Consider the following 22,197-nt stretch of genomic DNA (forward strand, 5'->3'; position numbering starts at 1 on the left):
CCGGTCCCCAATCAGCCTGATGAGGCGCGCGAGGGATAAAGGCGGCCGGTGACGATTGTTCGAGAGAGAGAGATTACGGACATGTCCGTCATGTGTGTTTATGTTTGTGCTTTGAGTTTTATTAAATATGATTTATGTTGACTAGCCGGTTCTCGCCTCCTCCTTGCCCATCCTTCAACTGTTTTACAAATTGGAAATAACTTTACACAGAATAGGTTAGTTAGTGATTTTGTATTGACATACAGAAGGGCTAACCTTCAATTCATTCTTTATTTCAAATTCTCCTTATTTACAAATACAAATATTAAAGAGGGCATCAATGTTTTCAATTCTGTTAATTTAACATTTCTTTAACACAAAACACATAAAACAGCAGATTACCACAGAGACTATTTCTGCAAGCATTGAAACTCATTCATCTTTAAAGTGCATCAAAGTGAGGGAACCCAACCAGTACAGATGCGGGCATAATGCAATGCATTTTGCTTCACCATATTTACTTTGGGATCTTGTATTGTACATTTAAACTGATCACATGTTGATTTTTACTCACTATTTTGTACCTAAATGCAAAATACACAGTCAATATGACCTGGGCAATTTAAGGTCAATTAGACCACAGAGGACTGTATTATATGAGAGTTCAGTTTTCAGTCATTTATTATAGGATCTATTTGCTTCGACACTGAATAAAATGTCTCGTGATAGAGAGCTAACATTCTAGCAAAAACATTGCAAGGCAAACGCTTTTAAGTTAGATATAAAAAGTTGTTGTAAGAAGGTTTTCGGAGGAATCATGTTCAACTTCCCCTTCTGAGGTGCACTGTTACCTGCACAGGGCACTCAAGTGTTCAGAGGTAGAGTATGCAGAAAGAGACTGTACTGGATGAGTCTCTCCTGATAGTTTCAACTTTAATGAGAATCAAAGTCTTGAAAATGTGGAGATTCTGAATGAGTGGAGAACTCTGAATGTAGCGGTCATTCTGCCCGGGATTCATTACAGTGCACAGTGGACTGTCCATTCTGAGCGGACACAATGAATAGCTTCTTTATTTAGTGGCATTTTGGAAGGAGAACACAGTTTGAGTTGACAGTTCACACAAAAACCTTAATGTCCACCATCGGAAGTCCACTGGTTTTCTACATCATATATTCAAAGGAATAGTTCACCCAAAGATGTAAATGATGACATTATTAACTGACCGTCATTCTCAACCCATATAACTTTGTTAATTCCGTGGAACACAAAAGGAGGAATTCTGAATTATTTACTGGTCACTCTTTTCCATGGAATAAGTCAATGAGTTGAACGGATCACTCGACACACTTTTCTTGTGAACGGGATCAGCTATTTCATTGAAAAGATCAGACTCCGACGAATGATTCGTTCAGGTTTCATTTGAATGGCTTCAGAAGTGCACAAGTCATACAGACTACTTTAATGATACTTTTATGATACTCTTGCATCCTTTTTGAAAGCTTCAATCCTCATCGTCTTAACTGCATGGAAAAGAGTGATCAGTCACTTCAGATTCTTTGAAATGTATTTTGCGCTCCACTGAATAAAGACTGACATACAGATTTGGATACAGAACAAGATGGCAAGTAAAACTACAGAATTGTAATTTTTGGGTGAACCAATCCTTTATGCTTATGCATGCTACTCTAAGTGTTCAAGCAACCAAATGTTATCTCCACATGGGTTGGGCAGCAGGTCTGGGAAATTTAGGGCCTGGGATTCGGGAACCCAGGCTCTTGGTGAAGGCAGACTCTGGGCTCTTAGCGGTCTTGGCTTTGGCTGCACTGATTATGGCCGTGCGAATTGTCTTTGCGGTAGTAGCAGCGGTTGGACTATGTATAGCGTGGGCCGTCTGGGAGTCCGAATTGGGCGCCAGCCGTTTGGACACGCGTAATGGCGAGCCACGAACAAACGGCTCGCGACTTTTGTCCTTGTCCTGGTTCACAGTCTCATTGGCGTTATGCTTTTGTTTAATGTAAGACTGGGCATCTGCCTTCTGTCGTGCACTGACGCTTTGTTTGAGTTCGTTTTGGACGGCGTTGAATCGTGTGATTAGCGATGAGCGTACAGACGTGGAACGAATAGGGGAAGGACGCGATACGTGACTAGCTGACAAACCATCGGCAGGAGTTGGCTCCGCCTTAGTGCGCACCCTTGGAATGCCATTACTATTCGAAGGCCCTCCGCGAGGTACAAGTCCTCTTTTAGTTGGTCCTCGAGTGGGCGTTGTTATCGTACGCGAATTCTCCTTAGCATGTGGTGAGCTAGCACCATCCCTCTCCTCAGCTTCTCGCTCTTTTTTCCATTTAGAGCAGTGATTAGTTGCAGGGCGCACTACAGAAGGCGAAAGGCTCTCATATGAGCGGAGGCCCCTTACTAGGGTGTGGCACTCAAGTGTCTCGCCAACTCGTGGGTAAACATGGCTTCTATCTGGACTAGCGGGCTCAGGTTCGTGGGTAAGTGGAGGACTAGCGTCAACAGGGCAAGAGGCGTTCAACAAAGTCTCTCCCAACAGACTTGTGGTGGTTTCAGCATCTGTCTGTGACGTTACTCCTCTTTCAGATGGAGTCTCTTTGCCGTTCTCACAATCCTGCTTCTCAGCGTCCTCCGAAGCCTCTGTTGCTATCTGCGTCAGCCTTTCACAGGCTTCTTGAACTTGTTTCTCAACTTTCAAAACAATGTTAGAGGATAGTCCTGTGAGCTGCGAGACATTCGCTACCCCCTCCTGATGTGACGTGATACTTGTTTCTCCTAAAGCAACAAAAGTGCTATCACTGGGGATTGTCCTTGTATTCAACATAGAATGGCTTTTCATACCGTTTGGTGTAGCCATTGCACCTCGCTGAAGGCCACACGTTGAATCTGTGCCGAACAAACACTGACCTTCTTTTAGTTCTATGTTTATTCCTTGTTCAGTTTGTTCAGCATCACTCTTGCATAATAAATGTCTCCTTAGCTCTGAAGCTTTACAAAATCCTTCAGGACTAAGAGCATGAAGGCTTTCACTCTCCGAGTTGAAATGCTGCTGGTCAGATTTCATATTTCTCTCCTCAGAGTAGAGGATGTACTGGGAGTGTCTGCGGAGACTGCGACGGGTCCCAGTGTAACTTAAGCTTCTCTGTAGAGCGTGATCCAGGTCGTCCGATTTGCACTCCTCTTCCAAACTGGTGCACAGGGCCAGGGAACGACGCTTTTCCACTTCCAGGCCGGTGCTCAGGGCAAGGGAACGACGCTTTTCCACATTCTCACGCTCGCGTGCCACACGCCGCTGCTCCTGTAGCTCCCGTTCTTTATTCTCCTGAGATGAAAATAAATCATTTGTCAGTTTATTGGCAGTCTATTCAATTTCATCAGTTCACAAAAACGCATGCCACAAACCGAACTAACTACATTTATCCATTTATTGTATTACCTTGCTGGTACCGCAGTTATGAAATATTTTAATTAATGAATATTATTAAGTTCACTTTATTACTGTGTATGCATGGGCATTATATTGAATAGTCACAATATTTGTGAGGATTTTGTGAATATTACAATATTTTTAATAAAAGTTCAGCTCAATCGACAGCATCTGTGGCATAATATTGATTACCACAATAACTTATTATGACTTGCCCCTCCTTTTCTTAAAATAATAAAAAGATCTGGGTTACAGTAAGGCACGTACAATGGAAGTGAATGAGGCCAATCCGTAAACGTTAAAATATTAACTTCAAAAGAATATCCACAAGACATATACAATGTGTGTTTATATATTGTATGTGTTTATATGTGTTAATATGATTATAGTGTGATAAAATCACAAAACCATTTCTGTGTTAAAGCCAATTTTACAACTTTGTTGCCCCATGTAATGTCAACAAACTCTAAAACCATAAAAATTATGTTTATAAAGAACTTTACAGCTCAAACAATACACAAGTTTTAACAGAATAATTAATGTAAGAGCATTTAAAAATTAAAAGCTTCACATTTCTGCCTTTAAACCCTCCAAAATTTGTCCACATTCCCTTAAAGTGTAAGTGTCTCACTGTAAAATCCATTTTAGATTTCTTTTTAAGAAAAGGAGGGACTAGTGACTCCAGCCTGGTCTCCTAAGCAACCAAATTGGCCCGGTTGCTATGAAGGGTAGAGTCACATGGGGTAACCTCCTCGTGGTTGCTATAATGTGGTTTGCGCTCTTGGTGGGGCACGTGGCGTGTTGTGTGTGGATGCTACAGAGAATAGCGTGAAGCCTCCATATGCGCTAGGCCCTCGCGGTATTGCGCTAAACAAGCCACGTGATAAGCTGCACGGATTGACGGTCTTAGACACGGAGGCAACTGAGATTTGTCCTCCGCCACCCGGATTGAAGAGAGTCACTATGCCACCATGAGGACTTAAGAGCACATTGGGAATTGGGCATTCAAAATAAAATAAAAAAAAGAGGGACGAGTCAAAATACTTTTTGTGGTAATCAACATTATGCCACAAATACTGTCAATTAAGCTTAGATTATCTTGTATTGAACCTGGAATATTCCTTTAAGGTTCCTAAAGACCATGTGGTTAAGACTAATTTTGCAATCCTTCCCTGTATCGCAACTTGCAAGTAAAAGAGCATTGACCTGCCAGATGTCGTCTCTGATTTAAACCTAAAATTGGGAAGTTTGATTCTTTTAACGATTTCAATGAATCGTTTAAAAACTCGATGATTCATATATTAAGATGATTTATGTATTATGTATGTATATATATATAAATAAACACTATACTATGTTGTATTGGTGCATAGTAAAAAAATATATAAAATAATAATTCTTTGAGTTCATTTAGCTTTTTTCAGACATTTCAGATCAAATACAGCAATGTCAAGATATACAGAAAATAGAATTTGGTCAGAAGACTGAAAAGATTCATTATGTAGTAGAAAAACACAAGGTTGCATGCTCACCAGCATGGCTCTTTGGAATCGCTGGCAGAAGCACTGGAAGATACGACAGGCCTCCTCTAGTTTGAAGGAATTCTCATCTTCACAGAAGAAATCCATGAGGGCTTTACTAGTGTTTTGTAAGATTTCCACCTCACCCGTAGCTTCCTTCAGCCTCACCTCTGCCACCTGAACAAAGAAATTATGAACTTGCATATTGAATTTTACACATTAAATAATTTTTATCTGGAAGTCGATGGGCACATACCTCCAGAAAGGTTCTCGTCTGTTGCTCGATTTCAGTGTCGGCCTGAGCTCTGATTCGGAGTTTGGCGACTCTACTCCGCAATCGTGATAGATCCTCTGCCACAGACTCTTCTGATAACCTAACCAGAAAAAAAAATAAAAAATACAATTGTGATTATTCTGTTTTCATGTTTTATCTGTCCTCAGTGGTTTATATAACAAAGTGTGAAACTCGTTTTTGGCCACAGCTGCTGAATCTCACAAAGCATGTCAAGAACATGTGCAAGGTCATGTTTAACTCCAAAAATCAAAAGAAAAAATAAAAACTTAATAGGCAGTACAACAAATGGTACCTTGCTGTATAAATACTCGAATTGAATCTATTGAAACTTTTAAAGTTTTGCAGTTTTCTGGGATTAATCATGGTACATGTTGCATTAAAACAAACAATAAGATATACTCATAAATATATTTAATTTATTCTTTGTCTCAAAGAAATTGGTTGTTTGTCCGTTTTTTTGCGAACAGAATTAATCAGACCCATTTTACAGATATAAATCTTTGATACAACTATATGTATACATTCCATAAAATCAGTGGAAATGCTATAATTAAAAGTTGCAAAATGTTCTGATGTTTTCCATTAGACTTTATTAATTATAAGATCAAACTGGCAAAGTCTCCATTCTGTGTGTTGTGCGTGGATACCGCGGAGAATAAATAGTGTGAAGCCTCCACACGCACTAAGTCTCCACGGTAACGTGCTCAACAAGCCACGTGATAAGATGTGCGGATTGACGGTCTCAGACGTGGAGGCAACTGAGATTCATCCTCCGCCACCCGGATTGAGGTGAGTCACTACGCCACCATGAGGATTTAAGAGTGCATTGGGAAGTGGGCATGACATAATTGGGAAGAAAATAAAAAACAAGCAAAACATGTTTCATTTACTTTTAATTTTGGGGGCGGAATTTGACCCAGACGTGTTCTTGACAGGTTTAATAAGATTCCTCCATAGATATTCTGCTAGATTAAAGAATTTTAACGCTGTCAAAGGTGTGTTTGCATTCTGACCTTGAAGCTGGACCGACGTGACTCAAGCGTTTGGGAAACATCAGCAAGTCTTTATCCTTCTTCACAGCCTCCTGTAGTGATAAATCAAAATTTGGATCAAGTCACTATTATTCTGTTCCAATGCACTTAGTTCAATTCAAGTCTTAATTAACTAATTTGTTGTTCTCTATACAGTGTGCAGTCTGCAGTACGCTAGCATTCCATTCCGAACATAGCCATGGACACCCTGAAAGAATTTCTTCCTTAACAGCCACAGTTTGTTTGCCTTCAAAGTGAGTAATGTTGTTACGTGAATGAAGTAATGAAAGTGAGATTACCGAAGGCACGTACCATGGCAACAAAATGCAGGAGGTTCATGCTTGGTTTGTTGGCTTTGGTGTCGGCCAGTTTGAGTAAAGATGAAATCCTGAATCCAGCAGCATTCCCAGCATAACCTCCCTGTGGGCACAAGTGTGTGGGCACAATATTACTACAAAAAGGTGCAGATTTCTTTCATATGATCCTTATCAAAAATGGCATAATAAAAGGCTTTGAATCATAAACTTTTGGGTTCCACAGAATGACATGTGATGAATAAATAATTTTAAACCTTTAACGTAAATTAATGCAAACACTTACAGCATTCATATAGTTTCCCGCCTTGAGCACCAGACGCAGGATGGAGTGAAGCTCAGGGCAGCTCAGCAACTCTACACAAACAACACATGAAAATCAACCACATCAAATGAAACCTTCCATAAGGTTCCACTTATTCCATTAAATATCAGATCTAAAATTCCATAAAAGGCTCTCATGCAAAGAACAATATCTCTGATACTTTGGCTCACATGTGAAGTTGATTTACTGTAGGAGGCAAGCTAAAGGTTTCAGAGGTGCAACAGGACCAAACAAACCCACTGAAAGGAAAACCGCTGCCCCCCAACTGACTATTTACCTCGAGCTGCCTCCCCCAGACATCTGGCCGCCTCACAGAGAGAGGTCACCGCAGGGTCAAACTCCTGCTGGAGGATCATGGCATCCAGACGCATGCGAAAGCTGGTGGGGTCACATGATGATGATGATAATGAGAAAGGACGAACTGATTAATCAACGGTCAGCAAAAGATAACATGATATGTTTATGCTGCAGGCATAAGTAGATGAGCTCAGATGGTTTAAGACATATGAGGAGAACATTTACAATGGTAAAAGGTTAAAAGAGACAAAAATTATATTTCTTTTGGATAAGGGAATAAATAGGTGAGCATATATGAATTCTTACCTTGGTAACTCCACCAGCAACAGCATGAATAGATCTGGTTCTGCCAGTAAACTACGGTCACCACTGAACTTTTTTAACCTAGCCTCCTGGACAAAAGAAAATACAAATACAATCAGATGCATTTATAGATTTATGTTCAGACTGGAGTTCTAGAAATGCAATTCTTATTGGATTTACTGCCTCAGCAGCAAGATACCAAATTATGAGAACATGTACGATTGTAACAAATTACTGCAAAATGTATAATGAATTTATTTTGATTACTACAAAACTAATATTGTGTATTTTTAACAACACATTGTGATTTCAACAACCATCTAGTAATTAGCCACTCTGATTAAATTCTCACAAGCCTTAAGTACCCATAACATTAACAGTTCTTGGTTCATTTCGAGACAGACCCGATGAAATGAATGACTTGCGGTGCAGTACGTTTTTCAAATACTAAAAGCCTTCCGATAAGACCCATTCGGGAGGTCGTGCTGTACGTTTTGAGCTGTAGATTCAAAAGACCAAACTCATAAAGAGTCATTTGTTGGGGAAACGGACTACACTAGTCGTGCTGTATATTTTGTTCTGTAGAGTCAAAAGAACTGGCTCGTAAGAGTAATTTGTTCGGAGAATCGGGCTACACTGTTTAACGTGTATGTTTTGTGCTACACATTCAAAAGAACCAGCTCATAAGAGTAATTTGTTGGGGAAACGGGCTACGCTGGTCATGCTGTATGTTTGGTTCTGTAGATTCAAAAGAACCGACTCATAAGTGTCATTTGTTCAGGGAATCATATTGCAGTCACGCTGTATTTTTTGAGCTTTAGATTCCAAAGAACCAACTCATAAAAAGAGTCATATGTTGGGGGAATCGGGCTACACTGGTCATGCTGTATGTTTGGTTCTGTAGATTCAAAAGAACCAACTCAAAAAAAAGAGTCATATGTTCGGGGAATCGGGCTACACTGGTGTGCTGTATGTTTGGTTCTGTAGATTCAAAAGAACCAACTCAAAAGAGTCATTTGTACAGGAATCAGGCTGCACTGTTCACGCTGTATGTTTGGTAATGCAGATTCAAAAGAACCAACTCATAGAAGTCAATTGTTCAGGAATCAGATTGCCATCACACTGTATTTATTTAGTTCTGTATTTATTTTTGTATTAGTTCTGAATAAGAATCAGTTATCGATACCCCACCCTATTGTCTACTATTTTTTAAGAAATACTAAATTTTGTCAAACCACACGGCCATGATGTTAGGGTGTTGTGGGTGGTTGCTATGGCATTGCCATGTGGTTCCTAAAGTTTCTGTGTGGTTCTTAGGGCTTTGCTACAAGGTTGTTCTGTGTGGATGGCCCATGTCATTAGAGCCCACCCCGAAATCTGCGATATTCTAGTTTCTGAACATTGCTCAGGTCCCTCCTTTAATTTTCTTCTTGCCCGATTTATTCCAAATTGTAAATCTGATTGCTTAGAAAAGTAACAGCACACCTCTCCATGACAAGCCATACGATTTTGGGTATCATTCATGTCTTTAGCACAAACATTGAGGGGCGAGTTAGCCACAAAAGATTAATACTTAGGGTTAGGGGTTTGTTCAAATCCTTAACCCCAAGTATGAGCAAGAGGGAAAGTGATGCAATCCTATAGCAAATGCCAAACTTATAACTTCCAATCATAAGTCCAACAAGATTTTTCCAACAGAGTGGAAAGCGCCACATTCCTAAAAATAACAAACTGTAATTTGAGATTGCGTGGAGTAAACGGGAGTTTCCAAACAAGCAACATCATGTTGAATATGCACTCTCTAATATGAAACAGACTGATTCTGGGAAATGACAGATATCTCCATTTGTGTGGAAATACTGCATGTGAGAGAGGACACCATACCTCTTCGTTATCAGGCAGCAGCTTGCAAAGTTCTGTCAGTTTCTCGGCTCCATACCGCTCTCCGGCCCCCTGCCTCACATCCTCCATGATCTCCTTGGCCGCACTGAGAGAACAGGAAACACTTCATGAAAATTACTTTCTAAAACACAGTTTCTCTGTCCATCTGTAGTATAAATCTCTGACCCAATTGTAGGTCAGACTTTTCGTCCTGATCCCTCAGAAATATGAAACTCATTTTTGGTTAAAACGCTTACATTATATTTTTAAGTAAAACAAAATGAGCACAGGTTAAGTGTTAAGTCTTGAGATTATACTTCTCAAATCCGTGCCCCATAGACTTCCATTGTAAGTGCATTACTGTAAATTTGATTTTTTTTTTCTTCTTGTTTCTACAAACTGAGGGATTGGGTAGTAACAAAAAAATTTTTATACATTGTAATTTATGCTGTGCTAGTCCTTTCTGATCACAGAAAAAACTTATTCAAAGCTTATCGAAAAATGACCAGCTGAAATGGGATGATACAACGATAGGACAATAGTATCTGGTCCTCTTGGCCTAAATGACATCATCGACATGTCTAGATGTCACTTTGCACCTTAAAAGCCAAAAGAAAGTGTCCTCATGTCCTTTTGCACATCGTTGGTCTCGAAATAAGTTTGCAAGACCATACTAGTTTATGTTTTTGTTTTTATGGCCTGTAATTGTTAATGTTAGAGAAGGGTCATGCGGTTTCTCCTTAGAGTTCAAAATGAAATAATGAAAAGGCACGAGGGCTCACACAACAAAGTCTTGCTTTGGCCACGACAGAGTATAATTCATACTCGCACTTCAAAAGTGTGCGCTTCTGTAAGGTTACATAAATGTCTGTGGGAGGATTTCTCCTTAATTCCTCCACAAGTTGTGACAGATATCAGTCTCATGGAAATGCTTTTCAAACTGAAATGGGCACCGCTTCCCTCAAATGCAAACTCAGAATTCAAGTGCTGACATGAAAACGCAGATCTTTTTGTATAAAACAAAGACCAGTGCATTCAAAGAGACAAATAATGATTTATGCCTTATGATTTCCTGTCTGAGTGGAGTCTAATTTCTGTAACACTGGAATGGATTACATTTCCTCTGAACTAGACTACCGGTAATCAGATTATTGTAGATATATTCACAGAGCTGTAAACTTAAATTTTTTGTGGAGGAACACTCAGGGCCCAAGTTAAAATTTGAGTCTCTTTTAAAAGACTGCAACTTTAAAGTTGAACCAAAAATGCGTAAATGCATTTGCAAGCATGGAAAACTGAATTTACATTTTCAACAGAATTCAGAAACACAAGACATACTTGATATATAAAGAATGTTTCAAGTTTAAAATATTCAATTCATTTGAATATAAAATATTAATCTAAAAATTGCATGTATTTTAACTAATAATTTGTCAAATATACATTATATATACAGTTTATATCACATTATTTATTGGAGATATCTGTATGCTGTAATTTACAAATCCCATGCTAATGAATCATGCTAATGAGTTTCACTGATGTCACTTTTCCCCCGCAGCCACCATATTTATGACCATCAGCGGGAGGAAGACAGTGAATGGAAAAACACCCATAAAACAAACAAAAAATGCTTTTGATCCATGCCAAGTCACAGGAAAGGTGTGTACAGGTCTGAGTTCAGCACAAATATTGCCAAATTTGACTTTAAATTGCTTAAATTCAAACCAAATCTAACATAAAACAAAGGCAATATGAGAAAACACAAAATAAAGTTTTTAAATGATAATGTTATTTATTGAAGCAAAAAGTTATCCAATACCAACTGGGTCTGTGTGAAAAATAATTTAGTTACTAAATCCCCAAATCTATGAAACTGCATTCATAATGGGGTTCAGCTGGACTAGACACACCCAGGCCTGATTACTACCAGCCCTGTTCAAATCAAATCAACAGCTAAATATAAACTTTTCAGCAGCATGAAGTTGGCTAAAAGGTCTCACCCAGTAGCATACTATGCCAAGGTTGAATAAAATTCCAGAAATTAGGAAAAAGGTAATGTGAAGGGTTAAAAAGCCATTTCAAAGGCTCTGGGACTCCAAAGAACAACAGTCAGAGCCATTATCTTCAAATGGAGAAAACTTGGCACAGTAGTGAACCTTCCCAGAAGTGGCTGACCTTCCAAAAGTCCTCCAATAGCACAGCGATGACTGATCCAGGATGTCACAAAAAAGCCATGTTCAACATCCAAGGATCTGCAGGCCTCCTGCATCAATAAAGGTCACCGTTCATAACATCACTATCAGAAAGATACTAGCCAAAAATGGCATCCATGGAAGAGTGGCGAGGTAGAAACCACTGCTAACCCAGAAGAACATTAAATCATGTCTACATTTTTCCAAAACACACCTTGATGATCCTTAAACCTTTTGGAAGAATTTTCTGTGGACTGAGGTGTCAAAAGTGGAACTATTTGGAAGACAGGGGTCCTGTTACATCTGGCGTAAATCCAACACAGAATATCATACCTACTGTCAAGCATGGTGGTGGTAGTGTGATGTGTGGGGATGCTTTGCCACTTCAGTGCCAGGGCGACTTGCAATAATTGAGGGAAACATGAATTCTGCTCTCTACCAAAAAATCCTAAAGGAGAACGTCTGGCCATCAGTCCGTTAGTTGAAGCTCAGGCGCAACTGGATTATGCAGCAAGACAATGGTCAAAGTCAAAAAGACAATGGTTTTTGGTCAAAAAGGCCTAGTCAAAGTCCTGACTTGAACCCGATTGAGATGTTGTGGCAGGACCTTAAACAGGCAGTTCATGCTCGAAGACCCTCCAATGTGGCTGAACTAAATCAGTTCTGCAAAGAAGGGCCCAAATTCCACCACAGCGTTGTGAAAGACTGATCTCCAGTTATTAGAAGCGTTTGGTTGCAGTTGTTGCTGCTAAAGGTAGGACAACCAGCTATTACGTTTAAGGGGGGCAGTTAGGTTTTCACATGGGTGGTATGTGTGTTGGATATCTTTTTTGCTTAAATAAAAAAATATATATATATTTGAAAACTGTATTTTGTGTTTACTCAGGTAACACTTTAATATCTTGTTTTCTAGTATAAAAAATACACAAAAATTTAATAAATCAGGAAGGGGCAAATACTTTTTCACAGCATTGTATATGCACATTAAATACATACTATATGTTCATGTTACAGTGCTTTTTTTATTTATTACAATGAGTTACAATTATCGCATACCTTTATACTGTCTGGGTGTTATGAATAACATCGTCCTGTGTGCATTTCCAGTTTAATTGTATCCGATTAATTGTATGGTTTAATAAATATAATTGACACATGTACAGATAACAGACATGTCTGAACAAATTAGCAAAGAGCTCATTAAAAAGTGTTTTTATGCCTGTTCTCCCCCTTCATCGCATGGCAAAATTAAGCCGTGTCAGCTTTTTGCATAGATTTATAAATAGAAACAAATTTCACTGACTTTTGCCATATCCCACAGCATAGCACATTGATGGTAAATGGAATTTTTGTCACAAATATGGTGGCACAGTCATACAGGGATGTCACATGAAACAGGTCAGTCAATCCATTTTAGCCATTCTACAATTTCCATGAGCTGAGTTCTTGGATTAGCCATGCCCCCTCTTTCCAAAACTCGCACTCCAAGTACCAAATGAGACTGACATTAAGCAAAATAGCACCCTCAACTGGCAACTGTTATGAGCAACATGGCATAAAAATAGCATTAATCCTCAATAATTAACTGCAACTAAAAATGAGAACATGCTAAATGATTGACAGACAGAAAGCGTCAGAGACCGCAGCCCATGGACACTTTTTTGCCGTTTACGGAGTCTACAGCTGTCACAGAGAACAGTGAGAGATCTCACAACAATTATTTCATTAATATCTTTCAGGGAGTAGGAATTTTTTTCATACCTTTCCACGAAAGAAATTGCCAATTTTTGGAGGGTTTAAAGGCAGAAATGTGAAGCTTTTAATTTTATAAAAGCACTTGCATACATTTTTCTGTTAAATTTGTGTACTGTGAGCTATAGCTGTTTTAATCATTGTTTACCAGGATTACAGGTTTTACGCATTATGCCGTAATGGCAACAAAGTTGTAAAATTGTATATAACTTTACACAGAAAAGGTTAGTTTGCAATTGTATCACACTAAATCATGTTAACACTCATATAGTTTACGTCTTGTGGCTAGTGAGTATTTTAACGTTGTCAAATTGGCCCCATTCACTTACATTGTGCCTGTAAATTAATTCATTTTTGTGGTAATCAACATAATGTCACAAATGCTGTCAAATAATCTTAACTTGTATTAGGCCTGCATGATTATGACAAAAATCATAATTGTCGATTATTTCCCTTGAAATTGTAATTGCGATTATTTCGATAAATATAATTTACATTAAAATACTTATTTTGTGTGATCACATGCATGCCATATTTGTTTTTTTATTACTACACAATCTAAGATCTGCGTTCTTGAATAACTATTTGCATGGAAAAACAAGAGTTATTAAAATCTTGAATTAATTATATACAGAAAGTGAGCAATGCAACAATTCTAGGTTGCTACTTAAATGCCAACAGACTATTTTAAACACTTCTGATATGTTATTGCATTCTTGCACTTGTATAAAAAAAAATACATCCTAAAACTAAAATTGACGCAATCAAAATAGACCTAATTTGAGTGCTGTAATTGACACTTTTCACAATTAATTAATTGCAGCAGTTGTAATAGTAATCTAAAGGTAAGCAGTACAGTGCGACACACTAGATTATCAATACTATTATAATCAAGAGGCCACCGGCACTTAAAGCACCACGCAACAGTTGCTCATTCTTGCCCAAAAAAAATCTCCACACTTGTACAGATGTAATTTCACAAATGCGAGTGCAATCTTTACTCTGAAGAAGTTGTTCTAGGGATTAAGGTTACACACATTATCATGGTTCGGTTGGGGGCAAAGCAGGTGAGACCTTTAGTAGTGACCTTTGAACACCTTGACTGACAACACCCAGCTGTTCCTATTGGATAGACTCGTCTCAACACTTGTCTTCAAATAACTTTTCATTCACACATTTACACTTCTCACAAAGGCAATCAGTAACTCAAAAATAAACACCCTGCAGCCACTGCCCGTCTAAAGTGTTAAGAAGACTTCCTCCATTTCAGCACCTTTATTTCCTGTTTCTAACAAATGGGACTATATGACTGCCCTCAGGTGCAAAGTTTGACTTTAAATGCCCCAAGAAGCAATTGTGTTAGAACTAGTGGTCAACCATTATTTTAATTAAACAAATTTACCGATACCGATATATAGACAAGAATATAAAAATTACACAAGATTTACTCAAGTCACAAATCTTTCAGTAGCCAATGCCGCTAAGCTCAAAATGGCAAGTCAATCAGTCAATCATTAGTAATACTAATCCAACAACTTACATTTTCAACTGCCGTAGAAATATTCCAACATTCATGCTGCGTTTTGAGTCCAGCAGTGTAACCTGTGAAGAAAATGGGTAATTTGCTTGAAATATGAAAGATTTCACAATAGTTACCTAAATGTGACCCATTCTTGACCTCTTTCTCTGATTAATGAAACTTGTTTTGTTTACTATGCGTTACATGACAAATAGTGCCTTAAATCTTGAAAAATATCACATTAACTGTTTGTACCTTAATCAAAAATAATAAATAATAAAAGTACTCTGTAAGTCACAAAAAGGCCTTTGAGAGAGAGCATCAATTTAAATATGTTCTACTTTCAGTGGTGTTTTTAAATTTCGATTTACCAAAGCACAACAGTGTTTTGCATTTTTGGTAAATAATGCAATCTGAATTTGTGCTTACTTTGTTAACGCTAGTTTCTAGGGGAGATCTGCAGCGCATCAAACCTCGCCGAAAGCTGTTGGTCCTGTCTGGCTTGCCGGCTTCTTTCTGTCCAAAGAGCTCATCTAGAGAGTTCAAGTCGATACGGAAGTCATCGTCCTCATTCAGGGACCCACTCCACACACTCTTACGGCCCTCCACACGCTCTTTGGGTATCCGCTCCCAGTTGATGTTGCGAAGCCTGTGTTTGCGGCTGGAGTCCACGCTGGTCAAGCTGCAGGCTGGGGCAGGAGGGGGTGGTGGCGGCGGCGGAGGAGGGATTGGTGGTGGTGGTGGGACGGGGGTGGCGGCCATTAATCTCACTTCCATTTCCTGGGTGCCAGAATGGTCAAGATATGTGCCATGAAAAGTCCAAGACTACTAATGGAAATTATGCGAATAACTACAGATGCAAAGTTGGCAGCACTGTCTGCTCGCACTAGTTTGTGACTGCCTGCTGTTATGTTTCTGATGTATATCTGTAGGGGAAAAACAAGATTGTTAGTATGTAGGCAACAATAGAAGCAAATACAACAGATGGGAAGTTGACATTAAATTTTAAGCAGTGACAGCAGTGTGACATGCTATACTTCAAACTAAAAGTATTTTTTTAAAACACTTCTCCAATTCCTGGAAAAATATCATGCATGCAGGACCTCAGACTGGGCTGAAGGTTCACTTTCCAAAAGGAAAATGACCCCAAGCCACAACCAAGACAACACAAGTGTGGCTTAGGGACAACTCTGTGAATGTCATTGAGTGGCCCAGCCAGAGCCCGGACTTGAACCCAATCGAACATCTCTGGAGAGACCTGAAAATGGCTGTCCACTGACAGTCCCCATCCAACTTGACAGAACTTGAGAGGATCTACAGAGAAGAATGGCAGAAAATCCCCAAATCCAGGTGTGCAAAGCTTGTTGCATCATACCCAAAAATATTTGAGGTTGTAATCACTGCCAAAGGTGCTCCCAACTAAGTACTGAGTTAAGGGTCTGAATACTAATGTCAGTGTGATATTTCAGTTTTTCTTTTTAATAAATTTGCAAAGTTATCAGAAATCTGGTTTTTGCTTTGTCATTATGGAGCTAGTATGGAGTGTAGATTGACGTAAAATAATTTCAGTGAAATTTTTTTAAACTTAAGCATTTTAGTATAAGGCTATAACATAACAATATGTGGGGAAAAAATGAAGGGGTCTGAATACTTCCTGAATGCACTGTATATTATATACACTCACTGGCCACTTTATTAGGTATGCCTACTTATTTATGTTATTATCTAATCAGCCAATTGTGTGGCAGCAGTGCAATGCATAAAAATCATACAGATATGGGTCAGGAGCTTCCGTTAATGTTCACATCAACCATCAGAATGGGGAAAAAATCTGATCTCACTAATTTCAACCATGGCATGATTGTTGGTGCCAGACTGGCTGATTAGAGTATTTCTGTAACTGCTGCTCTCCTGGGATTTTCACACACAACAGTCTCTCGAGTTTACTCAGAATGGTGCCAAACCAAAAATCACCCAGTGAGTGGAAGTTCTGCGGATGGAAATGCCTTTGTTGAATTACAAGTCTTGTGGATTACTTTTATGCTGCCTTTAAGTGATAGTTGGAGCTTCAATGTTCTGGTCACCATTCAGTTGCATTGTATGGACCTACAGAACTGAGATAGTATAAAAATCTTTGTTTGTGTTCTGCTAAAGAAAGAAAGTCATACACATCTGGGATTGCATGATGGTGAGTAAATGAGTGGATTTTCATTTTTGAGTGAACTACTCCCTTTAATATATCCGGACCAAACAATTAGCATTATGTCATTGTACAATAAAGCACAGCACAAGTAGCATATTACCCTCTACAAATTTGGTATTTTTAACAATGAATCTGTCCCAAATCAGAACTACTTAAGTGAAAGACATGTTGACCAGTTACAGCACCTACAATATACACTTTTCCTAATGTAAATTGTAACCCAAAAGTTGATATGATGTAAGTTCAAGGACATAGTACTTTTCAATTAGATATCAGCTTGAATTGAGTCTCAAACTCATAAACACAAAACAAAACACTGTACATCTACTGTTCGCTGTTCATTTAAAGACATCCTGACCATCCAAGAAGGCTTCAAAACGTGCCCAGATTGGATGTTTATTACCCTGGTTTCACAAACTACTGCTATCATCAAACACCGGTAATAAGATGACATCATGCAATTCATCCCCACCTGTGTGCTTCAAGCACACAAGCTCCAATCAACATACAACTGAAGTTGTTTACACCCATACCGCAACCCAAAGTGACCCTATGGGCTCAGGCACCTGGCAACTCTTGTCCCCCAATTAACATGAGGGTGTCTATAATGAGTATGACCTTCCATCTCTACTTGTGCTTACGGTTTAACCTGAGGTTCATTTTTCCAAATGGTTCAAGGTGGGGAGAGTTCACAGAACAGGAGTGAGCTCAACCCCTTCTTTTGAGAAATTCTTGCCACATGTGCACTGTGTATCTCCCCACCCTATGTGCTGTTCCTTCCTGCAGTCCAGTTTTCTAATGAATGTGAATGAGGTCACAGGACAATGACAGAAAAGTGAAAATGTGGAGCTGACACAAATTCAGGGGTACTGGCAGAGCAAATAAGAGTTTCCACAGCCCAAAACATAAACATGCTGTAACTGGAATTGATGTGGACCACGTATTTGTACTTCCAAATCTAGTTAATCACCATAAACAATGAGGGGGGCACATCTCCTCCAGTTTTCAGAATAGTGGTGCATCAGTGGCAGATTCTTAAACTTTTGGGTTGGTCCCCTCAAATAGCCTCCATGTTAATGTATCTGTACAGTAGGGCTATGTGTTGAGACAAATAACATACTAAATAGAGGTAGACCGATATATCGGTTTTACGGATTAATCTGTGCCGATAGTTGCTTTTTGGAACTATTGGTTATCAGAAAAAAACTATGCCGATAGTTTTTGTTACTTCTCCGTGTACCTCTGAAAATTATGTTTTTAATATTGAAGCGAAGGCATGCAAAGAAAAATGTGACAATATTGAAATGTTCCTCGCCAGACACATGCATTGTTTCTCCAACTTCATATTGTGAATAAAAATATACAGGCTATAAAAAGCTTAATTTGGTAAATATTAAATATAAAGCATTGTAACGGTGCCAAGTCTACGTCATTTCAAAATAAAAGTCCCTGGCTTGTTTCAGGCTTGTTTAGCGTTAAAAGTCTGGAGTGGTGGTGGCGTAGTGGCTAAAGCACAGGGCTGTTAATCAGGGCTGTTAATCAGAAAAGCACCATTGTGCTTTTGAGCAAGGCACTTAACTCCAGGTTGTTCCGGGGGGATTGTCCCTGTAATAATTGCACTGTAAGTCGATTTGGATAAAAGCGTCTGCCAAATGCATAAATGTAAAAGTCCCATGTTATGCACCCTATCGTTTTTTTTTTCTTTCTGATTTTTATTAGGTTCTTGGGTCAAGCGTTTTTGGCAGATTCCGCAAGCTACTCACAATAAGTTGCATATGCCATTTTGGCCCATTCCTAGAGAAAGAACAGGTGTAACTGAGTCAGGTTTGTAGGCTATTTGCTCGTACATGCTTTTTCAGTTCTGCCCACAAACCAAAAATCAGACTGAGGACAGGGCTTTGTGATGACCACTCCAATACCTTGACTTTGGTGTCAAAAAAGCCTCCTTAAGCCATTTTGCCACAACTTTGGAGGTATACTTGGGGTCATTGTCCATTTGAGACCGCACTTCCTGGCTCATGTCTTGAGATGTTGCTTCAATATATCCACATAATTTTCCTTCCTCATGATGCCATCTATTTTGTAAAGTGCACCAGTCCCTCCTGCAGCAAAGCACCCCACAACACGGTTGGGATGAACAGTTAAATTTTTGTTTAGTCAGACAGATGACATTTCTCCACAAAGATGTTGTCCCCATGTGCACTTGCAAACTATAGTCTGCCTTTTTTATGGAGGTTTTGAAGCAGTGGCTTCTTCCTTGCTGAGCAGCCTTTCAGGTTATGTCGATATAGGACTCGTTTTACTGTGGATATAGATACTTTTCTACCTGTTTCTTCCAGCATCTTCACAAGGTCCTTGCTGTTGTTCTGGGATTGATTTGCACTTTTCACACCAAATTATGTTAATCTCTAGGAGACAGAATGTGTTCCTGAGCGGTATGATTGCGAACTTTTGTTTGTACAGATGAACATGGTACCTTCAGGCATTTGGAAATTGCTCCCAAGGATGAACCAGACTTTTGGCAGATTTCTTTTGATTTGCCCATGATGTTAAGCAAAGATACACTGAGTTTGAAGGTATAGGCCTTAAAACACATCGACTCCAATTATTAATATCAGAATCTAAAAACAAGTAAACATAGCAATAAATTGACAGCCTTGAATGTTCATGCTATATAGGCCTAAATACTTTAGATCTAGCCTACTTCATATTTACATTAGCGATCCACAATTTGTTTTAGTTTTTTAATGGTTGTTTCTGCAGTTGATCTCTAGATAGCTCTGTGGCCAATGGCCGATATTTTCCCTAATGCATTTCAATTTGCAATTTGACAGCTAATGAGACATATCACATTGAATGAACACTTGTTACACAATACTCGAAAATATGCACTATCAATTGACAAAGCAGTCCGTAACTGAAACTGATGCAACGAAGAGCTAATTTAGAATGCTGATAATCTCAAAAGTACTAAATATTTGCGCATATTGCCAAGTTATGGCCGTTCACACAGGACACGTTCTTGCGTTCAAAACAGCAAGATGGAACGCAGCACATTGGGTCAAGAGACGCACAACGCTCGAAGCACAACAAGTGACTATGTGCACTAGGTGTAAATAGCACCTGCCACACAGCTAACCTGGTGGAAACACAGAAAATAAAAAACAAATAATAGTGTCGCTACAATGGTGTAGTGTATAAAGACGTTGTGGAAGTGACGACCGGGGTTCGATTCGGCATTTCGTCCCACTTTTCCCCATGCTGTTTCCTGTCTTCTCCCTTGATATTTACTTAAAACAACTTATAATAATAATAATAAATAAAAATATATGTATATATCTCATGTATATAAAGGTGAATTTCCTCACAGTGATTTAGTCACGGTTACTGTCGTGGAGTTGAGAGAAAGGATTGATCCAGATAAAATTTAACCATGGTTTTACTATAGTAACATTGTAGTAACCATGTTTTTGGCGGAAGCCATAGTTTTAATGCAATTAACCATGTTGTTACTACAGTAATATGGTGTTAATATAGTAGGTTACAATGGGGGTAAAGGCACACCTTCAGAAAAATTTGTGGGGTATATACTTCCTCAAAATAACTACTTCAGAAAATGGAGCACGATTTCTTGCATTTGGCATTTTATAACATTTCAAGTATTCAATAAAAAATGTATCTTCATTGTGACTGGATCAGTCAATGTGAGCCCACTTTGAAAAATTTTCATCAAATTTATTCGCCCCACTTTTAAAAAAAAAAACTAAGTGTTTTTATATTTAGCACTTGCAACAGGGGACTTTTTACCCCTAATACTATCCTTTCACTTACTGTTAAGTTATTGAAAAACGTTTCATATAAATTACCTTAAAAAAACTGAAAATTATAAGTATTTTGTGTTAATTTCAGAGATTTTCATTAGGTATATAAATGTGCAAAATATTACAAATATTACATCAAATTGCCTCAAAATGGATCAGAACATTTTTTGAAGTGCATAGTGATAAACAGTGTTTAGGAAAGTGATGTGGTAGTTTTGTTGCTATATAGTGTTTTGGGAAAAACTAAAGTCAAAGGAGCCTTTTACCCCGCTGGACATTTAGCCCTGTTGTATCCTTACCATGTTTAATTTATACAAAATACCACAGTGATCCTATAGCTACTGTAGTAAACCCAGGGTTATTTTTAAGCCTCTGCCTTAAAAAAAAAAAACGGTCCCATTTTAATTCTCTTCAATGCCACCTGAGCGACCCATATCAACCTTTAAAAAACCAAACATCTGTAGAAGATCAAAACAGATAAAAATAAGACGCCTAATGCCCCACAGTGACCATCTTTTACAAATAAATTGTATCTGAATATAAATTGCATAAGTAATTTTTTCCATAAAGGCTTTGGAAATAAGAATAGTGAACCTGCAGCAAACTTTTTAAAATTATTTGCTTAGTGAGCGCTCTATTATTATTTCGGAAAGATGGCAAATACATTTATACAAGTTAAAAATCAAAACTTGAGAACTCTCAACTGAAATGTTACTAAAGGCAATATTAAAGGTCAGCAGAAAAAGCAGCAGAGAGGGAAAATCACACATATAAAAAGCACTTACGTTCTGTTTCGAATCATTACGCATGTAATCCAATTTAGAACTAAATAAAAGAGTTATAAAACAATTTTCCGTCTGGTGTGAGTAATTCTCGCGCGTGCATAAGAGAAGAAAATGATTCCAAACTGTGACTGAACGCCGGTGCGTCCCATAAATACAACTCAATCCACTGACTGGAACAAAACTCCCAAACTTTTGGAACGCTCATGACTTGCACATGCGCAAAAACACCTGATGCGCTCATTGGGTTTCCCCAAACGAGTTTACCAATCCTACTACGGCGAAGACTTGGTTCATGAATATTTAACCCGCATTGTGACGTTCGCCTATGTTAGCTGAAAAGCATAACGAATCATATTTTGATTGTAAGAGTATTATTTTCTTTCTTGTTCAACTTTTTATTATATTACTTGAAAAATAGGCTATCACATATCAGAAAATGGGCTTCTTGTATGAGTTTTTGAATGAGATTAAGTAAAATGGTACTTCTTTTGACGTTATTGGATATAAAAAAAAAAGAAACTAAAAAAGACTCAC

At 38.5% G+C, this 22,197-nt stretch overlaps 1 protein-coding gene across 1 annotated transcript; it reads right to left on the bottom strand.

Moving 5' to 3' along the window:
- Positions 1-297: 297 nt before the first annotated feature.
- fhdc2 (FH2 domain containing 2) lies at positions 298-21,802 on the bottom strand. The gene is made up of 12 exons (XM_052149287.1): positions 21,664-21,802; positions 15,284-15,780; positions 14,876-14,937; positions 9,392-9,494; positions 7,511-7,596; positions 7,185-7,285; positions 6,869-6,939; positions 6,581-6,688; positions 6,251-6,321; positions 5,199-5,316; positions 4,955-5,119; positions 298-3,317 (listed from the first exon to the last, which is right to left on the bottom strand). Exons 2-12 carry the CDS (start codon positions 15,629-15,631, stop codon positions 1,689-1,691), a joined length of 2,862 nt encoding a protein of 953 aa, XP_052005247.1. The 5' UTR covers positions 15,632-15,780; positions 21,664-21,802; the 3' UTR covers positions 298-1,688.
- Between the last annotated feature and the right edge of the window lie 395 nt (positions 21,803-22,197).

Source organism: Xyrauchen texanus, chromosome 19 (genome assembly GCF_025860055.1).
Source record: "Xyrauchen texanus isolate HMW12.3.18 chromosome 19, RBS_HiC_50CHRs, whole genome shotgun sequence".
Taxonomy (NCBI): domain Eukaryota; kingdom Metazoa; phylum Chordata; class Actinopteri; order Cypriniformes; family Catostomidae; genus Xyrauchen; species Xyrauchen texanus.

Coding starts and splice junctions, on each gene's coding strand:
- fhdc2 (XM_052149287.1), bottom strand. CDS start 15,631: ATGGAAGTGAGATTAATGGCCGCCACCCCCGTCCCACCACCACCACCA. Junction 14,938..15,283: donor TAGAAACTAGCGTTAACAAA/GTAAGCACAAAT, acceptor TTTTCTTCACAG/GTTACACTGCTGGACTCAAA. Junction 5,317..6,250: donor CACGTCGGTCCAGCTTCAAG/GTCAGAATGCAA, acceptor TTTTCTGGTTAG/GTTATCAGAAGAGTCTGTGG.